General features: G+C 36.8%; 1 protein-coding gene across 1 annotated transcript in view; it reads right to left on the bottom strand.

The window, feature by feature from the left end:
- The window catches only part of SENP6 (SUMO specific peptidase 6), a 110,883-nt gene that overhangs the window by 45,485 nt on the left and 48,891 nt on the right, over positions 1–16,507 (bottom strand). Inside the window, exons 6-8 of the mRNA XM_090282677.1 lie at positions 13,083–13,153; positions 10,022–10,164; positions 1,798–2,182 (exon numbers count right to left, since the gene is read on the bottom strand). Of these exons, the coding sequence (XP_090138803.1) occupies positions 1,798–2,182; positions 10,022–10,164; positions 13,083–13,153 (599 nt within the window). The remainder of the gene's footprint in view (positions 1–1,797; positions 2,183–10,021; positions 10,165–13,082; positions 13,154–16,507) is intronic.

The following is a 16,507-nucleotide window of genomic DNA, read 5'->3' as shown; positions in this document are numbered from 1 at the left end:
GGCAATAAATACTTATATATAAATTATTGAATCTAAAAAGCAAAATAAACAAGCATAATGAAAACAGAATCATAGATATAATGTTTTGATTGTTAACAGATGGGAGGGGGCTCGGGACGATAGTCTAAAAAGGTGAGGGGATTAAGAAGTACGAATTAGTAGTTACAGAATAGCGATGGGGATGTAAAGTACAGCATAGGAAACAGAGTAGCCAAAGAACATATGTGCATGACCCATGGACACAGACAATGGTGTGCGGATTGCCTGAGAGTGGAGGTGCAGGGTGGAGAGGGACAAAGAGGGAAAAATTGAGACAACTATAATAGCATATCAAAAAAATAGAATTTTTTTATAAAGAGGTAATATACAATAAATTAATACTACTTCTGAGTCAAATGTGAATTTGTAAGATATTGATTTATCATATTTGATTTTACTTTTGTATTCCTTTTTCTCTAACTAAAAATTTGGTTTCTGAAGACAAGAATATAATTGCTTATTTGTTTTATCAATGTGTTTAAAAATCCCCATACCAATAATGTTAATAACAATATTACTGAATATACTTAGGATTTCTTTGTAGTTCTGTTTGACCTTAAAAATATCCCACATTAGGATGCACAACCACAATATTGTTTCAATTATATCCATCTGAAATAATTCCTCTGTGTGTTCAAGCCACGAACTACATATACAATGACATTCATTTATTTCACTTTGGTTTTGATTTTGTGTTTTAGAAGTTGCAAGTTAGCTCTGGACAGGTAGCTCAGTTGGTTAAAACATTGTGCTGATAAGCCAAGGTTTCAGGTTCAATCTCTGGTCAGGGCACATACAATGAATGCATAAATAAGTTGAACAACAAACTAATGTTTCTCTCTCTCTCAAATCAATAAATAAATGTTTTAAAAAATTAAATCAAAATAAAACTTTGCGATTTATTTTTCTTTTATAGTCATATAAAACGTTTATATGGTTCCAAAGTCTAATCTATACAACAAGTATATCTGGAGACATCTAGCCTCTATCTCTAATTCCCATACTGTTTCCTCACGTTCCAACCAACTACTTTTAAAATCGGCTTCTGAAATATCTTTCCATTAAAAACAAAAACAAAAATCAAAAACAAAAAAAATCTAGATTCTTCTCTCACCCTTCATAAGAGTAGCATAAAATACACTCTGATATTCACCTTGTATTCATCTGGTTAACAGATCTTAGAAATCACTTAAACAATACTAAATCATATCTTCTCCTCTTTTACAACTATGTATGCTTGTTTATTCAACCAGTCCCTGTTTCTAATCTTTTGCTACTTAATATAACAGGACTGTGTCCCATATACATACACATATGCTCACATGTCTAAAGATAGGAAAAAAGATTTAAGGGAGAAACAAAGTGGTAAGGAAACTAATTTTCACTGAGTCCATCTGTAAAATATTTTATTGGGCTATGCTAGGCACTTTATACGTTATCTCATTTACTCCCTCAAAAACACTGTCAATGAGGAAATGTATTCATTTAATCAGAGAGATTAAATTAACTAGGCCAAAGGTAGAAAGCTGGGCATAACTGGACTTGACATAGGACTGGGATCAAGTTCTGTGTTTTTGTTATTTATGAAGGATAAGAACATAGACAGTTTTAAGCATCTACCCAAAAAATGTTACATAACTGACAGAAGCACATACAAATCAAAATCACACTTCTCAAAAAATACTTAGGCTTACTTCAAAATATATGTGAAAAATATTGGACTGATATAAATAATTCCAAAATGAGTAAAACACTTACTTGGATCATTTAGGTCTGACAGGCTTGTTTTCCTTTCTTTCAGGTTTGTAATTTTGGCTCCTTTTGCTTTAGGTAAAACAACTTTCCCATTAGTCTGTAAATAATTCTGTCTACTATCATCACAATTCACAATAATATCAACTGGGACCTTTCCCACACTGTTGCCATAAAACTTCTTGACTGTTGATGTTATGTTTTGTGACTTCTGTCCTCCAGAATTCTGATGATTTGAAGTTCTTAATAATGGTCCAGTTGATTCATTCAAAGTTATAGCTTGTCTGCAATTTCTCTGTAAATCCTTAGGAAAAATACCACAACTTTGGCATTTGGTCTTAATTTCTTTTTCTTTTCCACATTTTGGACAACATTCATAGTGTTCAGAAACCTTAAGTTCCAAAAAAAAAAAAAGAAAAAAGAAGATGTTGGCATTTTATTTCAACATTAAAAAAACAAATACAAAATCTCAAAATTAACTCTCTTCCTCCCCATCATCATCATCATCATGGCTACCACAAAAATCCTGAATATGTTATGTCATTTAGGATTTAGCATCAGAATGCTAAAGAAACTTTTTGAGAACTTCTAGTCCAGCAGTGTCCAAATAAACAATCTATACAACTCAAGGATGACAAAAAGATTTTCAAACCCATACAGGGCATAAATGATCTTAAAGGAATCAATATCTAGATTCTAAATTTCTACTATAACCTTTCCAAAAACTAATATGATTATGCTTCTGATGTTAAGGCATCTCCTGCTACAACTGCTCTTCTTCAACTTAAAAAAAAAAAAAAAAAAAAAGAATGCTGCTCTGGCCAGGTGGCTCCATTAATTGGAGCATTGTCCCGTACAGCAAGAGGCTGTGGGTTTGATCCCCGGTCAGAGCACATAGAGGAGGCAACTCCTTTTTAAAAATTACTTATTTGTTTGTTTACTTATTTTTAGAGAAAAGGGAAAGGAGAAAGAGAGGGAGAGAAACATCACTGTGTGGTTGCCTCTCAATCGCGCCCCCAACTGGGGACCTGACGTGCAACCTAGTCATGTACCCTGACTGGGAATCGAACCAGAGACACTTGGGTCGCAGGTTGATGCTCAATACACTGAGCCACAGCAGCCAAGGCTCAGGAGGCAACTCTTGATGTTTCTCTCACATATCAATGTCTGTCTGCCTGTCTGCCTGCCTGTCTCTCACCTCCATAAACATATCCTTGGGTGAGGATTTTAACAAAAAAAGGGCCCTGACTGGTGTGGCTCATTTGGCTGGGTGTCATCCCGTAAAGCAAAAGGTCGCTGGTTCGATTCCAATCAAGGCTTGGGTTGTGGATTTGGTCAAGGTACGTGCCACCATTTGATGTTTCTCACATTGATCTTTCTCTCCCTCTTTCTCCCTCCCTTCTCGTCTCTCTAAAAAGAAATAAAATCTTTTTTAAAAAACCCACCAAAGGATAATTTTAAATGTTGGGAAACAATGAATTAATTATAAGTACTGGTTAACAAAAACTTTGCAAGACAAATGATTTCTAAGACAGTGCTTCCAAAATGTTTAAGGAAGGCCTAACCTCGGTTGCAGTTTTTAGATCATTAAAAAATGTTTTTTGACATTAGAGTATAGTGCAATTTGAGGTACATAATTTAGAAGTTTGAGGAATTGATAACTACTATTATAATTCTTTCCATGGCCATGTACTTATTTATATGAACAAGGCTCCTCAGCATTTATGTCTATAAGAAGGAAACACAGGAATATATGTTGAATCTTGTCTGTCAGTATACAACATATATTTATCCATGGACACATAATGTAATTGAGAACAAGTCAACATCTATAATTAAAAGATGCATTTCAGACTTCCTGCCAAGATGGAGGCCTAGACAGACATGCTGCTTCTCCCTCCACAACCAAGAAGGAATACAACTACCTCAAAACTAGAAAACAACCAGAAGTTCCAGAAAATCAAGCTGCATGGAAGTCCAACAAACAAAGATAAAAAGAAGAAATACTACTCTAGACAGGTAGGAGGGGCAGAGCCGGGGCAGAGAGGACACAGCGTGGTGGTGGCAGCAGTGGCAACAGCAACAGGCTGGCAGAAAGCGCAGTTACACGTTTTAAAAAGTCAGGAGGGACACCTGGGGAGCTTTCCCAGCTCCTCACCGGACCTCACAACTCACAGTCCCAGCACTGGGGAAAATCAAACCTTATTGCTTTTGACTGTGCAAACCAGTAGGGGTTGGGACGCAGGCAGAAACTGCCAGTCTCTCAGCAGAGTCCGCTTGTTTAAAGGGCCCCCCCATAGTCCTATAACATCCGCAGACCCACCCACTCTGGGAACAACGGCCAGGGCAGCAGCTAGAGGGGTGCCAGTCCGGTGCGAAAGTGGGAGAAGTGCCTGGAGAAGGGGCGAGTGCTAGGCAAGCGGCATTGTTCCCTCTTGGACTCCTCCCCAACATACAGCACCACAACGTGGTGAATCGGGTCACCCCTTACTGACGAATACCTAAGGCTTCGCCCCTGACAACAAAGTAGGAGCAACAGCTCTCCCTGGGATATGGAAGCAAATAAACACAGGAGACTTCTGGCCAAGATGGAGGCCCAGACTGACACGCTCCATCTCCCTCCATAACTAAGAAGGAAAACAACTACCGCAAAACGAGAAATAACCAGAAATACCAGAAAATAAATGGAAGTCGAACGTATGAAGTTATAAAGAAGTGGTGCTCGTCCGGATAGGTAGAAGGGGCGAAGCCGGGGAGGAGAGTTCAAACTGTGCTGTCCACAGCAGCAGTAGTGACAGAGGCAGGACAGCAGTAAGCACAGACACCCGTATTTAAGGGGATGTGAGAAGTGCCTGGGGAGCACCCCCGCTGCAGACCAGACCTGTCAGCTTGTAATTTCAAAGCCGGGGGAGGCAGACCTCCATTGCCTTGGACTGTGAGTCCTGGAGGGGGTGAGGACGAAGGAGGAGGATCCCAGTCTCTCAGAGGAGAGTTAACGGCAGGAATCCATCTTGGACTCCCACCCCCCGCAGAAAACGCCACAGCGTTGTGAGACGGGTCGCCCCGTTGTGACGAGTGTTCGGGGCTCCACCCCCTAAGCGTAGGAGGTGTGACAGCCCTGCCCAGGAAGCAAAGGTAAACACAAAACTGTCAGGATGGCACAGATCATGATAGAAATCCCAGTGATGCAGCTGACGAGACAGCAAATATCTAATCTAATGAAGCAGCACATAGGAAATCTTTCTGAGGTTCAGTTCAAAACTTTGGTTATAAAAATGCTTACAGACCTAACAGCAGATCTTAAACAAGATGGGGAAGGAATGAAGTCTAGTCCTGCTGAAATGAATGAAAACACATACAGAACTAGTAGTGAGGGAAAGAAAACCAGGGATCAAATCAACAAATTGGAATATAGGGAAGGAACAAACAACCAGTGCAGAAAGAGAAAATGAAAAGTGAGGAAAACGAGGAGAGGCTCAGAAACCTATCGGACAGCTATAAGCGGGCCAACATCCAAATCATAGGGCTGCCAGAAGGTGAAGAAGAACTAGAAATGGAAAAATTATGTGAAAAAATAATGAAGCAGAACTTCCCTAACTTGGGGAAGGAAATAGACTTACAGGTCCAGGAAGTCCAAAACAACTGGACCCAGGGAGAACCACACCAAGACATTTAATCAAAATGTCAAAAATTAAAGATAAAGATAGAATCTTAAAAGCATCAAGAGAAAAGAAGAGAATTACATACAAAGGGATCCCAATAAGAGTCTCAGCTGATTTCTCAAAAGAAACTCTACAGGCAAGAAGGGACTGGCAAGACATATTCAAAGTAATGAAATGCAAAACCTACAACCACAATTACTCTACCCAGCGAAGCTGTCATTCAGAATAGAAGGGCAGAGAAAGTGCTTCCAGGACAAAGTAAAACTGAAGGAGTTAATCAGATCCAGACCATTGTTATATGAAATGTTAAAGGGCCTTATTTAGGAGAAGGAGGATCAAAACTACGAACATTAAAATGAAAACTGTATCATAACAACCACCAACAGAAGCTAGGGAACCAAAACAAAGGCAAACTAAGTAGACTAGGAGAGTGGGAAAAGAATTATAGGTGTGGGAAACATATTGGGGGGAGGTCAGCGGGGAGGGGGAATGGGTAAAGGGAGGGGGATGGTACAGGAATTAAGAAGCATAGTAGGAGGGAGTGGAGTAGACAGGAAGATGTTGAGAAGAACTATATGCACAACCAATGGGCATGGACTAAAGGGGGGAGGCAGTTGGAGGGAGGGGGATCACTGGGTGGAGGGGAACAAAGGGAAAAGAAATTGGGACAACTGTAATAGCATAAACAATAATGCATATTTTAAGAAAAAGGAAAAATAAGATGCATTTCAAAACACTTTATGCCAAATAATTACTTATCAAACTCTGTAACAATACAGTTTTAATCTATTAATAATTATTTTATGCCGTATGTGTTAAATACTATATTCTTTTTTTTAAATTTAAGTATAACCAGTAAACAATATTATGTTAGTTTCAGGTGTACATACAATATAGTCATTCACCATTTAGATATGTTACAATGTGATCACCACAGTAAGTCTAGTGTTCATCTGTCACTGTGAAATCACAATATTGACTATATTCCCCTTCACCCTTCTCATCCATCCCTCCTCCCCCGTCCTATCCATTTAATTTGTTTCTGAGTCTGTTTTTGTTTGTAATAAGTGAAATAATTCAATCTAAAAGAAAAATATTTAATACTTACAGCCTCATATCATAGGAAATTAAGTGAAGAAATATTTGTTGTGACAATGAAAACGATACAATGTGATGGAACTATCAAGGCTTATTATATTTGGATGCTACCAGAACCATATATGAGGAGGGAGATCTAACCATTCTATTTAAAAGTTACTCCTTTCACTGTGTCAACTATTACTTCCTGTGAGACCATTTAAACTTGAGATAAAAAATGTTCAAAGTCAACTTAAAAATAGGTAAGAGGATACATAATTGTTTTGAATTCTTTTAAATATTTTAAGTGATAGGAGTTATCTAGTGGTTGCAAGAGTACTAACCGGTAGGTGAAATATCAAATGTATATAAAATATCAAAATTCTTTTAACTGAATGCTTAAGTTCTATACATTTTATTCTATGTGAAGTTATAATTTAAAAATATATACAAAACACACAAGCAAAAAGAGTCTAAAAACCACTGTTGTATTTTATTTTCCCTTTTTTAAGTGTGAAAAAAACTGACAAAGAAATTGTTTACCTTGACTAACATGACCAATACAAAGCCCTTCTTTTACCATGTTACCTATTCCAGGATCTACCCTAGACAACAAAATGAATGAAAACCAAATTGCAACCAGGGCAAAAATGACGTTAGGAAAACATTAGCTCACTACCTCAGGATATGTGGGTTATTTTTAAAAGGAGGTGGGGGGTGATGTCACTTTCTCTGATAGTACATGGGAAAACTCTCTTATGCTACTTGTGGAATATAGGTATTATATAAGGAAATTATTTTTCTCATAGCACATTCAATAGCATCCTATGTGTTCTGAATACATTGGTAGCAGTTAAACTATACACACAACTGATTAGAAACAAATATGGGAAAGATGGTCTGACTCTCATGTTGAGCCTTTTGTCAAAAGAAAAAGAGAACATTATATTTAAATGAAATATAGCAATGTAAATGGCTTGCCATTTCGGACTGCATAAATGAAGGAGTAAGTAGTCCCTACCTACATATTATCCTGTGATAAAATATCTAATCCCCTAAGAAAAACTTAAAGCCCACTCACTATCAAATCCCGCTATTTTCATGATGAGCAAGACATATTTCAACCCCGAGCTAGCCTTAAAAAAGTATTGTGATGTACCCCAAAAAGTTCAGAGACATTCATTTATGTAGGAGATAAGAGCCCCATGTGCCAGGGTGGGAGTCAGCTATCTATAAGGTGTCTTTTAAGAATCTGAGGATATGATCAACCTGGGTACTAAATGGCTCCAATACTTATTGTCTGTATAAATAGGACATATTTCAATGAAAAGAATCACACAGAAGGAGATATATCCACATATTTCATTTTATGAAATTGTTACTGAAACAGAAAAAGCATATCCCTACCATTAAAATTTCTAATATTAAAATATAGAAGGAAAAATATTGTGCACTATTACCATATACCTTCTGTCAGCTATTAAACACATAATTGTTTGCAACAATTAGGGTTAAAATACAAATCTGCCATGGTCAGGTAGCTCAGCTGGTTAGTGCATCATCCTGACAAGCCAAGGTTGAGGGTTCAATCTCCCAGTTAGGGCACATAAGAATCAACCAATTAATGCATAAATAAATGGAATAACAAATTATGCTTCTTTCTCTCTCTCTCTAAAATCAATTAAAAAAATAAAAATAAAATACAGATCTGCTGAACTGAACACAGCATTAAACTTCTCATGATTAAAACTAGAGATTAAGAATTTTATCAACCTTGTGACCTAAAAACTAGAATCTCAACACTATCCAATAACTTTTAGTAAGGTATGTATCAAGTAGTAAATTTCCATAACAATATTATGTTAAGCATAATTTCTTCTGGAAAGCAAAGATAAAACAAAATAGATCCAAATTATATACCACATACTTTTTGCCAGTCTCTAAGCATAAATACGAGGTCTGTCCAAAAAATGTCCAGCCATTATTAACATAACCAGAACGGTTTGCAAAACATTGATGTAACCTGACAGCCAAGGAGAATGGACTGGAATGCACATGTGTGTACAATGACAACTTCACTGTACTAGTATGTGACCATCACATTCAAAATGACCAAGTGAGTAGAGCAACGAATCTGCATCAAATTTTGCGTTAAGCTTGAACATTCCTCTGCAGAAACTATTTGGATGATTCAGAAGTCCGCAGCAATGGGCAACTGGTGATTAGTAGCTTCATCACAACAATGCACCTGCTCACACATCACATCTTGTGCAGAGTTTTTTGGCAAAACATCAAATCACCAAGGTGACTCAGCCCCACTACAGCCCATATTTAGATCCCTGTGACTTCTGGCTTTTCCCAAAACTAAAATCACCTTTAAAAGGGAAGAGATTTCAGACCATCGATGAGATTCAGGAAAATACAACAGGGCAGCTGATGGTGATTGGGAGAACTGTGTGAGGTCCCAAGGTGCCTACTTTGACGGCAACTGAGGCATCATTGTCCTATGTACAATGCTTCTTGTACTTTGTTATCTTCCTCAATATGTCTCTGTTTTTCATATTACACGGCTGGATACCTTCTGGACAGACCTTATATTAACCAAGGTAAAAGTATCAATAATGTAAAAATCAACACTGTATGCCTCTTGATATAATACAAATATAAGATTACAGTATCACATCTGAGGATTCTTGAAAAATGTATAAATAATGAAGAAACATCAGACAAACCCCACTTGAGATTCAAAGTGACCTATACTCTTCACAAACACCAAGGTTATGAAAGACAAGAATAGACTAAAAAAGACTAATGATCATGGCAATTAAAATGTAACATCTAATCCTGAATAGGATCCTGTAATAATAAAGGACATTAAGCAAAATCTCAATGGAGTGTATGAATTATATAGTAATTTTGAATCCATGTTAATTTTTAAATTTCGACAGTTAATAATCGGGTTATATAGAAGGAATGTCCTTTTTTCATTTTTGTTCTTTTAAAGAAAAAACCCACTAAAATATTAGCTATAAATATGCATCATGCCTGTTTCTTATACTCAAATGGTGCAGAACAATACACAGATATGTATATAGAGAGGGAAAAGGTACAGAGAAGGCAGAGGGAAGGAGAACAATAAAGCAAATGTGGGAAACTGAGGTTTCTGATAAAAGTATATGTGAATATCCTTTCTGTTATTTTCCTAAAGTTTACTGTAAATTTAAAATTATTTCAAAGAACTTCTGGTTGAGAGCAGTTATTTGTAGTATTTTACAGGGAGGCACTGATACATTCTTCCCAGAAAAAGAAATATTGTAGATTTTGAATAGTTAAGAAGAAAAAAAATGACACAGTGAAGGCAGAAAAGTTTGCCTAAATAACCTTTCTGGGTCTCTTTGAGTGCTATGAGGAAAGGTCACCTAGAATTAAGTACTAAAAATAATATTAATAAAAATACCATCTGATTAACAAAAAATAATTTCTCTACCCACCTCTATATCAGTGAAACATTTTTTTGAGGCAGGAGACAGAGGAGGAGTAGGCTGATGTGTACTGTGACGTTTCTGTGATACTTTCCTCTTAATTTCAGACTCCAAGGGTGATTCAGACTCTTCTGTTTTCTTCATCATACGATCTGAATGAAGGAGATGAAAAAGAAGATCATAACTATGAACACTAAAATGACAACAAACTCACAACTATCAACAACTGAATGTAAAAAATAAAAACAAAATCCAACTAAGCAAACCAGAATAGGAACAGAATCATAGGTATGGGGATCATTTGGAGGGTTTTCAGCTGGGAGGGGGAATGGGGATAAATGAGGAAATGGTGCAGAGATTAAGAAGCATAATTGATTGGTACAAAATAGACAGGGGGAAGTTAAGAATAATATATGAAAGGGTGAGGCCAAAGAATGTATATGCATGACGCATGGGCATAAACTAAGAGGGCGGGGGGTACTGCTGGAGGGAAGGGGTGTACTGGGCAGAGGGGACAAAGGGGAAAAAAATGGGACTACTGTAACAACATAATCAATAAAATATACTTAGAAAATGAAAAATATAAAGGAGACAAAAAGAAAACTACTAAAATTAAATTTGATAAATTCTTCATAATCCTTGCTATGAAACAATACTAATTTATAACATCAAGTTGTTTTAAATATATGTTTAACATCAAATTGTTTATAGGAGACTTCCAGCCAAGATGGAGGCCTAGATAGACCCACTCCGTTTCCCCTCCACAACTAAGAAGAAACATAACTACCACAACCATAAATAATCAGAAGTTCCAGAAAATAAAGCTACATGGAAGTCCAACATATGAAGTTATAAGCAAGCGGTGCTCGTCTGGATGGGTAGGAGAGTCAAAGCTGGGGCAGAGAGGTGAAGTTGTGTTGGCAGCTCCAGCGACAGCAGCAGGACAGCGGTAAGCAGACACTCGTATTTAAAAAGAGGTGAGAGCGCCTGGGGAGCACCCGCAGCTGCAGACCAGACCTGTCAGCATGTAATTTCAAAGCCGGGGAAGGTAGACCCCCATTGCCCCAGACTGTGAAGGCTAGAGGAGGTGGGGATGGAGGAAGAAGTTTCTGGTCTCTCGGTGGACAGTAAATGGAAAGAATCCATGTTGGATCCCTGCCCCCACACAAAATGCCACAGCATGGTGAGGCGGGTCACCCGGTAGTGACGAGTGCATGGGGCTCTGCCCCTATAGTGTAGGAGGTGTGACAGCCCTGCCCAGGAAGCAAAGGTAAACACAAAACTGTCGGGATGGCACAGATCATGACAGACATCCTGGTGACGCAGCTGATCAGACAGCAAATATCTAATCTAATGAAGCAGCACATAGGAAATCTTTCTGAGGCACAGTTCAGAGATTTGGTTATATAAATGCTTACAGACCTGACAGCAGATCTTAAACAAGACAGGAAGGAATGAAGGCTAGTCCTGCTGAAATGAATGAAAACACATACAGAACTAGTGGTGAGGGCAAGAAAACCAGGGATCAAATCAATAAATTGGAACATAGGGAAGAAACAGTCAACCAGTGCAGAAAGAGGAAACGAAAAGTGAGGAAAATGAGGAGAGTCTCAGAAACCTATTGGACAGCTATAAGTGGGCCAACATCCTCATCATAGGATTGCCAGAAGGTGAAGAAGGAGAACTAGAAATGGAAAAATTATGTGAAAAAATAATGAAGCAGAACTTCCCTAACTTGGGGAAGGAAATGGACTTACAGGTCCAGGAAGCACAGAGAATTCCAAAAAAACTAGACCCAGGGAGAACCACACCAAAACACATTATAATCAAAATGTCAAAAATTAAGGATAAAGAGAGAATCTTAAAAGCAGCAAGAGAAAAAAAAGAGAATTACATACAAAGGGGTCCCAATAAGAGTCTCAGCTGATTTCTCAAAAGAAACTCTGCAGGCAAGAAGGGACTGGCAAGACATATTTAAAGTAATGAAATGCAAAACCTACAACCACGATTACTCTACCCAGCGAAGCTGTCATTCAGAATAGAAGGGCAGAGAAAGTGCTTCCAGGACAAAGTAAAACTAAAGGAGTTCATCAGATCCAAACCACTGTTATACGAAATGTTAAAGGGACTTGTTTAGGAGAAAGAGGATTAAAACTATGAACAATAAAATGAAAACTGTATCACAACCACCAACAGAAGCTAGGGAACCGAAACAAAGGCAAACTAAGTAGACTAGGAGAGTGGGAAAAGAATTATAGGTATGGGGAACATTATGGGGGGAGGTCAGAAGGGAGGGGGAAGTGGAGAAAAGGAGGGAGACGGTACAGAAATTAAGAAGCATAGTAGGAGGGAGTGGAGTAGACAGGAAGATGTTGAGAAGAACTATATGCACAACCAATGGGCATGGACTAAGGGGGGGGACAACTGGAGGGAGGGGTGTCACAGGGTGGAGGGGAAAAAAGGAAAAGAAATTGGGACAACTGTAACAGCATAATCAATAAACCATATTAAAAAAAATGATCTGGGAAAAAATAATAAAAAAAGAATATAGGAAACAGTGAATCCAAAGAACTTACATGCACGACTCATGGACATGAACTAAGGGGGGTGGAATTGCTGGAAGGAAGGAGGGTACTTGGCAGAGGGGAGCAAAGGGGAAAAAATTGGTACTACTGTAACAACATAATCAATAAAATATACTTAAAAAAAATGTTTCAACCTGTACAATAAAGAATAGCTACAACTTTAAGTCAAGACAATTGCATGCCACAAGATTATAACATAGTTTAACAAAACACAATTTTGAATAACTCCAGTTAATATTTGGATCTTGAATTTAACAAAAATGCTAATATAACGATTTCAAATTGTAATAATCTGAATGTGCAACCATTCCATGACAATTTCATTCACAATTATATAAACTCTCAAATCAGTTACAAAAAAAGTTTTCTAAATGTTTCTATTATACCTGGGAATATTCTAAAGCCAGTATCATATCTTTACTTTTACCTTTTATACAACTACTCAAAATCCTTTACAAATGTAACAAATAAAATTGCATACTTACCAACACCTTGGGGCCGACTAAGCCTTACAGGATTACTTTCAAATTTTTGCACATGAGGTGGGTATTCTTTCCTATAAAGGAAATTTATATATATAGTTTTATTCTAACAGAAAAAGATATTGTTCAAAATGCAAAAAAGTAAAAGCAAAGCGTAACAACTTCTTTGCTATGTAAGTGATACTATAAAATAGTAAAACTATAGTATACACATATACTAAAATTTAATAATACATTATAAGAACCCTAAAGTCAGTGATTATTTTTTTATTTAGACTGTCCATCTATCAAAAGCTATAGCAGGCGTCCAAATAACTCTTTCAAAGCAGTCACTTTAGAAAGTTACACATTTATTTCCCAAATGCATAAAACATAAAAAATGTTCTTTTGGAATTTCCTTCATAATCAATTTATAAAAACCACATTACAAAAACACTTGTAATACTTAACTGTCACACATTTGTTGGGTAAAAATATCTCTCAGCTTAGTAATACTCCATTTGCCTAATTCTGTTGTAAATGCTTCTTCTAGTTGTTTAAAGACAAACCAATAAATAAAATAATACATGGCAAATAAATATTGGCCTTGGAAGAATTCCAAAATCTTTACAAAAAGTGTTATGTATAAAGTCAGCAATCATGGAACAAGTATTTTAGTTTTATAATATTATACTACGTTATGAAAATATAATTACACTTTTTAATACATTAAATTACATTATCAGACTTCATATACAACTGATTTTCAGAATTTTGAACATAATCCTTACTAACTATGAATTCTAAAATTAACCATATAAATCCAAATATACACTAATTTGGGGGGAAAGCAAAAAACCTACAGCTAATTGTGAGATAAAGGCATAAAGGAGATTTGCAAAATGCAATAAATTAGGGAGCTATACTAGCTAGATAACATCCCCTCTAACAGATAAGTTTCTAAAAATATTCCAATTTTATTTAAACAGGGATTTAAAAATATGAGGTCACTATACTCTGTAAATCCATTCACACTAGTGATTGATACCAAATTAAACAAAAACCCTAAAGGAAGTTTCCTGTAAAGATTTAATACTGTATTGTAAAAGTCAAACCATCTAAGTTGAAAAAAAATATGAAAATGACACAAGAAAGAAAATAGTAAGAGTAGTGATAGTAGTGTATTTGTATTAGCAGTTAGCAAATAAGTGAGCATCAGGTGCCAGGTACTGTTCTAAGTGCTTTCCATCTATTAATTGTTTTAATCCTCACAACAATCTTATAAAGCATATACTATTATCAACATTTTATAAATGAGGAAACTGAAGCACAATGAGGTTAATTAACTTGCCCAAGGTCACACAACAATTAAATAGCAATGCCAGAATCTGAATCCTGCTAAATTGCGTTCATGTTAATGAGTAATGGTGTTTTCATCATTACTGAACATCATTTGATACAACTGGGCAACCTCTACCCTGCCAAAACTTTAATATTTGTGAGGATGAGTTGTGAAAATGAGAATATGCCTTAGAAATAGGAGTAGTACTAGTGCTATTGGCCCTGGCTGGTTTGGCTCAGTGGATTGAGCATCAGCCTGCGAGCTAAGTGTCGCTGGTTCGATCTTCCAGTCAGGGCACATCAGAGAAGGAAAACTCTGACTCCAAAAAACCTCCGCTGCCTTGCGGCATACCTCTTCAGGGGAAAGGCTAAGGGAGTAAACCCCGACAGAAAATCCGGAGCCAGAGTCCCTAAGGCGGTTTGACGTAGTCAACACTGGCAACTCCTGCGGCGCACCTGAAGCCAAGCTGTATTGACTCCGTCTTTCCCTTGGACCCTTCAGCTGCTTAGAGAGGGGGGTCTGCTGCATGGGCAACAGCAGACCCTCCATATCACCCTGCCCAGGCTCTGTAGCTTCAGCTTCACTGGAGAGGACACTCCAGCGTCATCGTAAGATGTCGATTCAACACGGGAGGAGACAGATACCGTGTCACTCCCGAGTCGGACTGCACAGCCATTCTCGGCGGTGCAGATAGACTCTTAAGAAGCTACACCATCGTCTCTCGAGACGGCTGCCGACGACTAGTGCTATGAAAAAGGTAAGTTTTTCATCTCCGAACTACACTATATTTAACTAAAAATAAAATGTAGTATTTCTATATTCCATACACTTTCACACTAAAGAGGATATAATATAGTCTTATCTTTAAATCACATAACTAACTTTTTAATCCCTAATTTTTATAACTCTACACTCAGGGAAAAACAAAAGATACCAAATTTAAAATGCAACAGAAGCAATGATTCTGAAGCAAAGTATGATGATACTATTATAGTAAACTCCAAAAACTATGTGCATTATATATTTTCTAAAACAGTGGACAACTCAAACAGATACTCTTAAATACTAAGGATTATCAACAAGGTAAGTTAGAGTGGCCAAAAAAATCTGAAAATACAGATATGCTGGAGAATGCTATAAGCACAGCTTTATTCAGTAACGACTGACATAAATGATCTAGACAACAAATCATAAATGTGCACAGATTGATGAAAATGCTGCATTAGTACACTGTGTTCCTTGCAATTTGATCATAGCTAATGAGGAACATTGAATATATCATGTAATATCCATGACCTTATCATGTATTATAACAATGTTAATAAACTATTTATATTTGCTAACATACCAGATATTATGGCCACTCTATGTCCAAATACTTGCTACATGTATCCAACACAAAGATGACAAATTAAGTTTAAGTTTTGTATTAAAAAAAGTATTATAATAAACAAATTACAGAAATAAAAGCATGCCTTGGGTTTAATACAAAAATATAAGAATTTCAGGGTAAAGGCTTTAGCTTGAAAAAAGAATTTTAAAGACTTTCTAACCATAAATTAATTTGTGTTCTTTAAAATTTTAGTTTAATTTTAAAAAGATTTTCGTTAGGTGAAAAAAAATCAAAATCTATGTTAATTTCTTGGTTTAAGGGTTTCATCACTCTACAGATACTAAAATTTCAAACTCCCAACTGAAATGAAGCTCAAGCCTAGGGTTTAAATTCCCAGTGAATAGTTCTTTCCCACCTCAAACCAAGCAGAAGCAGAGAAGCTTCCCTGTCATGCCGTATACAAGGCAGGAGGTTTTCTGGGTTTCTGAGGGTTTGTTTTTGCAAGGAAGTTTGAGAGAAAACCTCACCTCAGGGACCCAACATTTTACAAGCTGCATAAAATGAATTGGGAGAGCTTTTCCTTCCTTCTTTGCAAAATTGTTTAAATTAACATCAGAATGCTCTGTTCGTTAAAGGTTAGAGAGATCTCAGCTGTAACAGTTTTTAAAATAAACTTAATTTTAGAATAATTTTAGATTCGTAGAAAAGTTTAAGACAATTCACAATTCCCTTATATCCCTTACTGAGCTTATCCTAATGTTAAGGCCTTCATTA

The sequence above is a fragment of the Furipterus horrens genome, unplaced genomic scaffold, assembly GCF_987537825.1.
Source record: "Furipterus horrens unplaced genomic scaffold, mFurHor1.1.pri manual_scaffold_6, whole genome shotgun sequence".
Taxonomy (NCBI): Eukaryota; Metazoa; Chordata; class Mammalia; order Chiroptera; family Furipteridae; genus Furipterus; species Furipterus horrens.
Note: the sequence above shows the minus strand (reverse complement) of the source record. Positions and strands in the feature narration are given on the sequence as shown.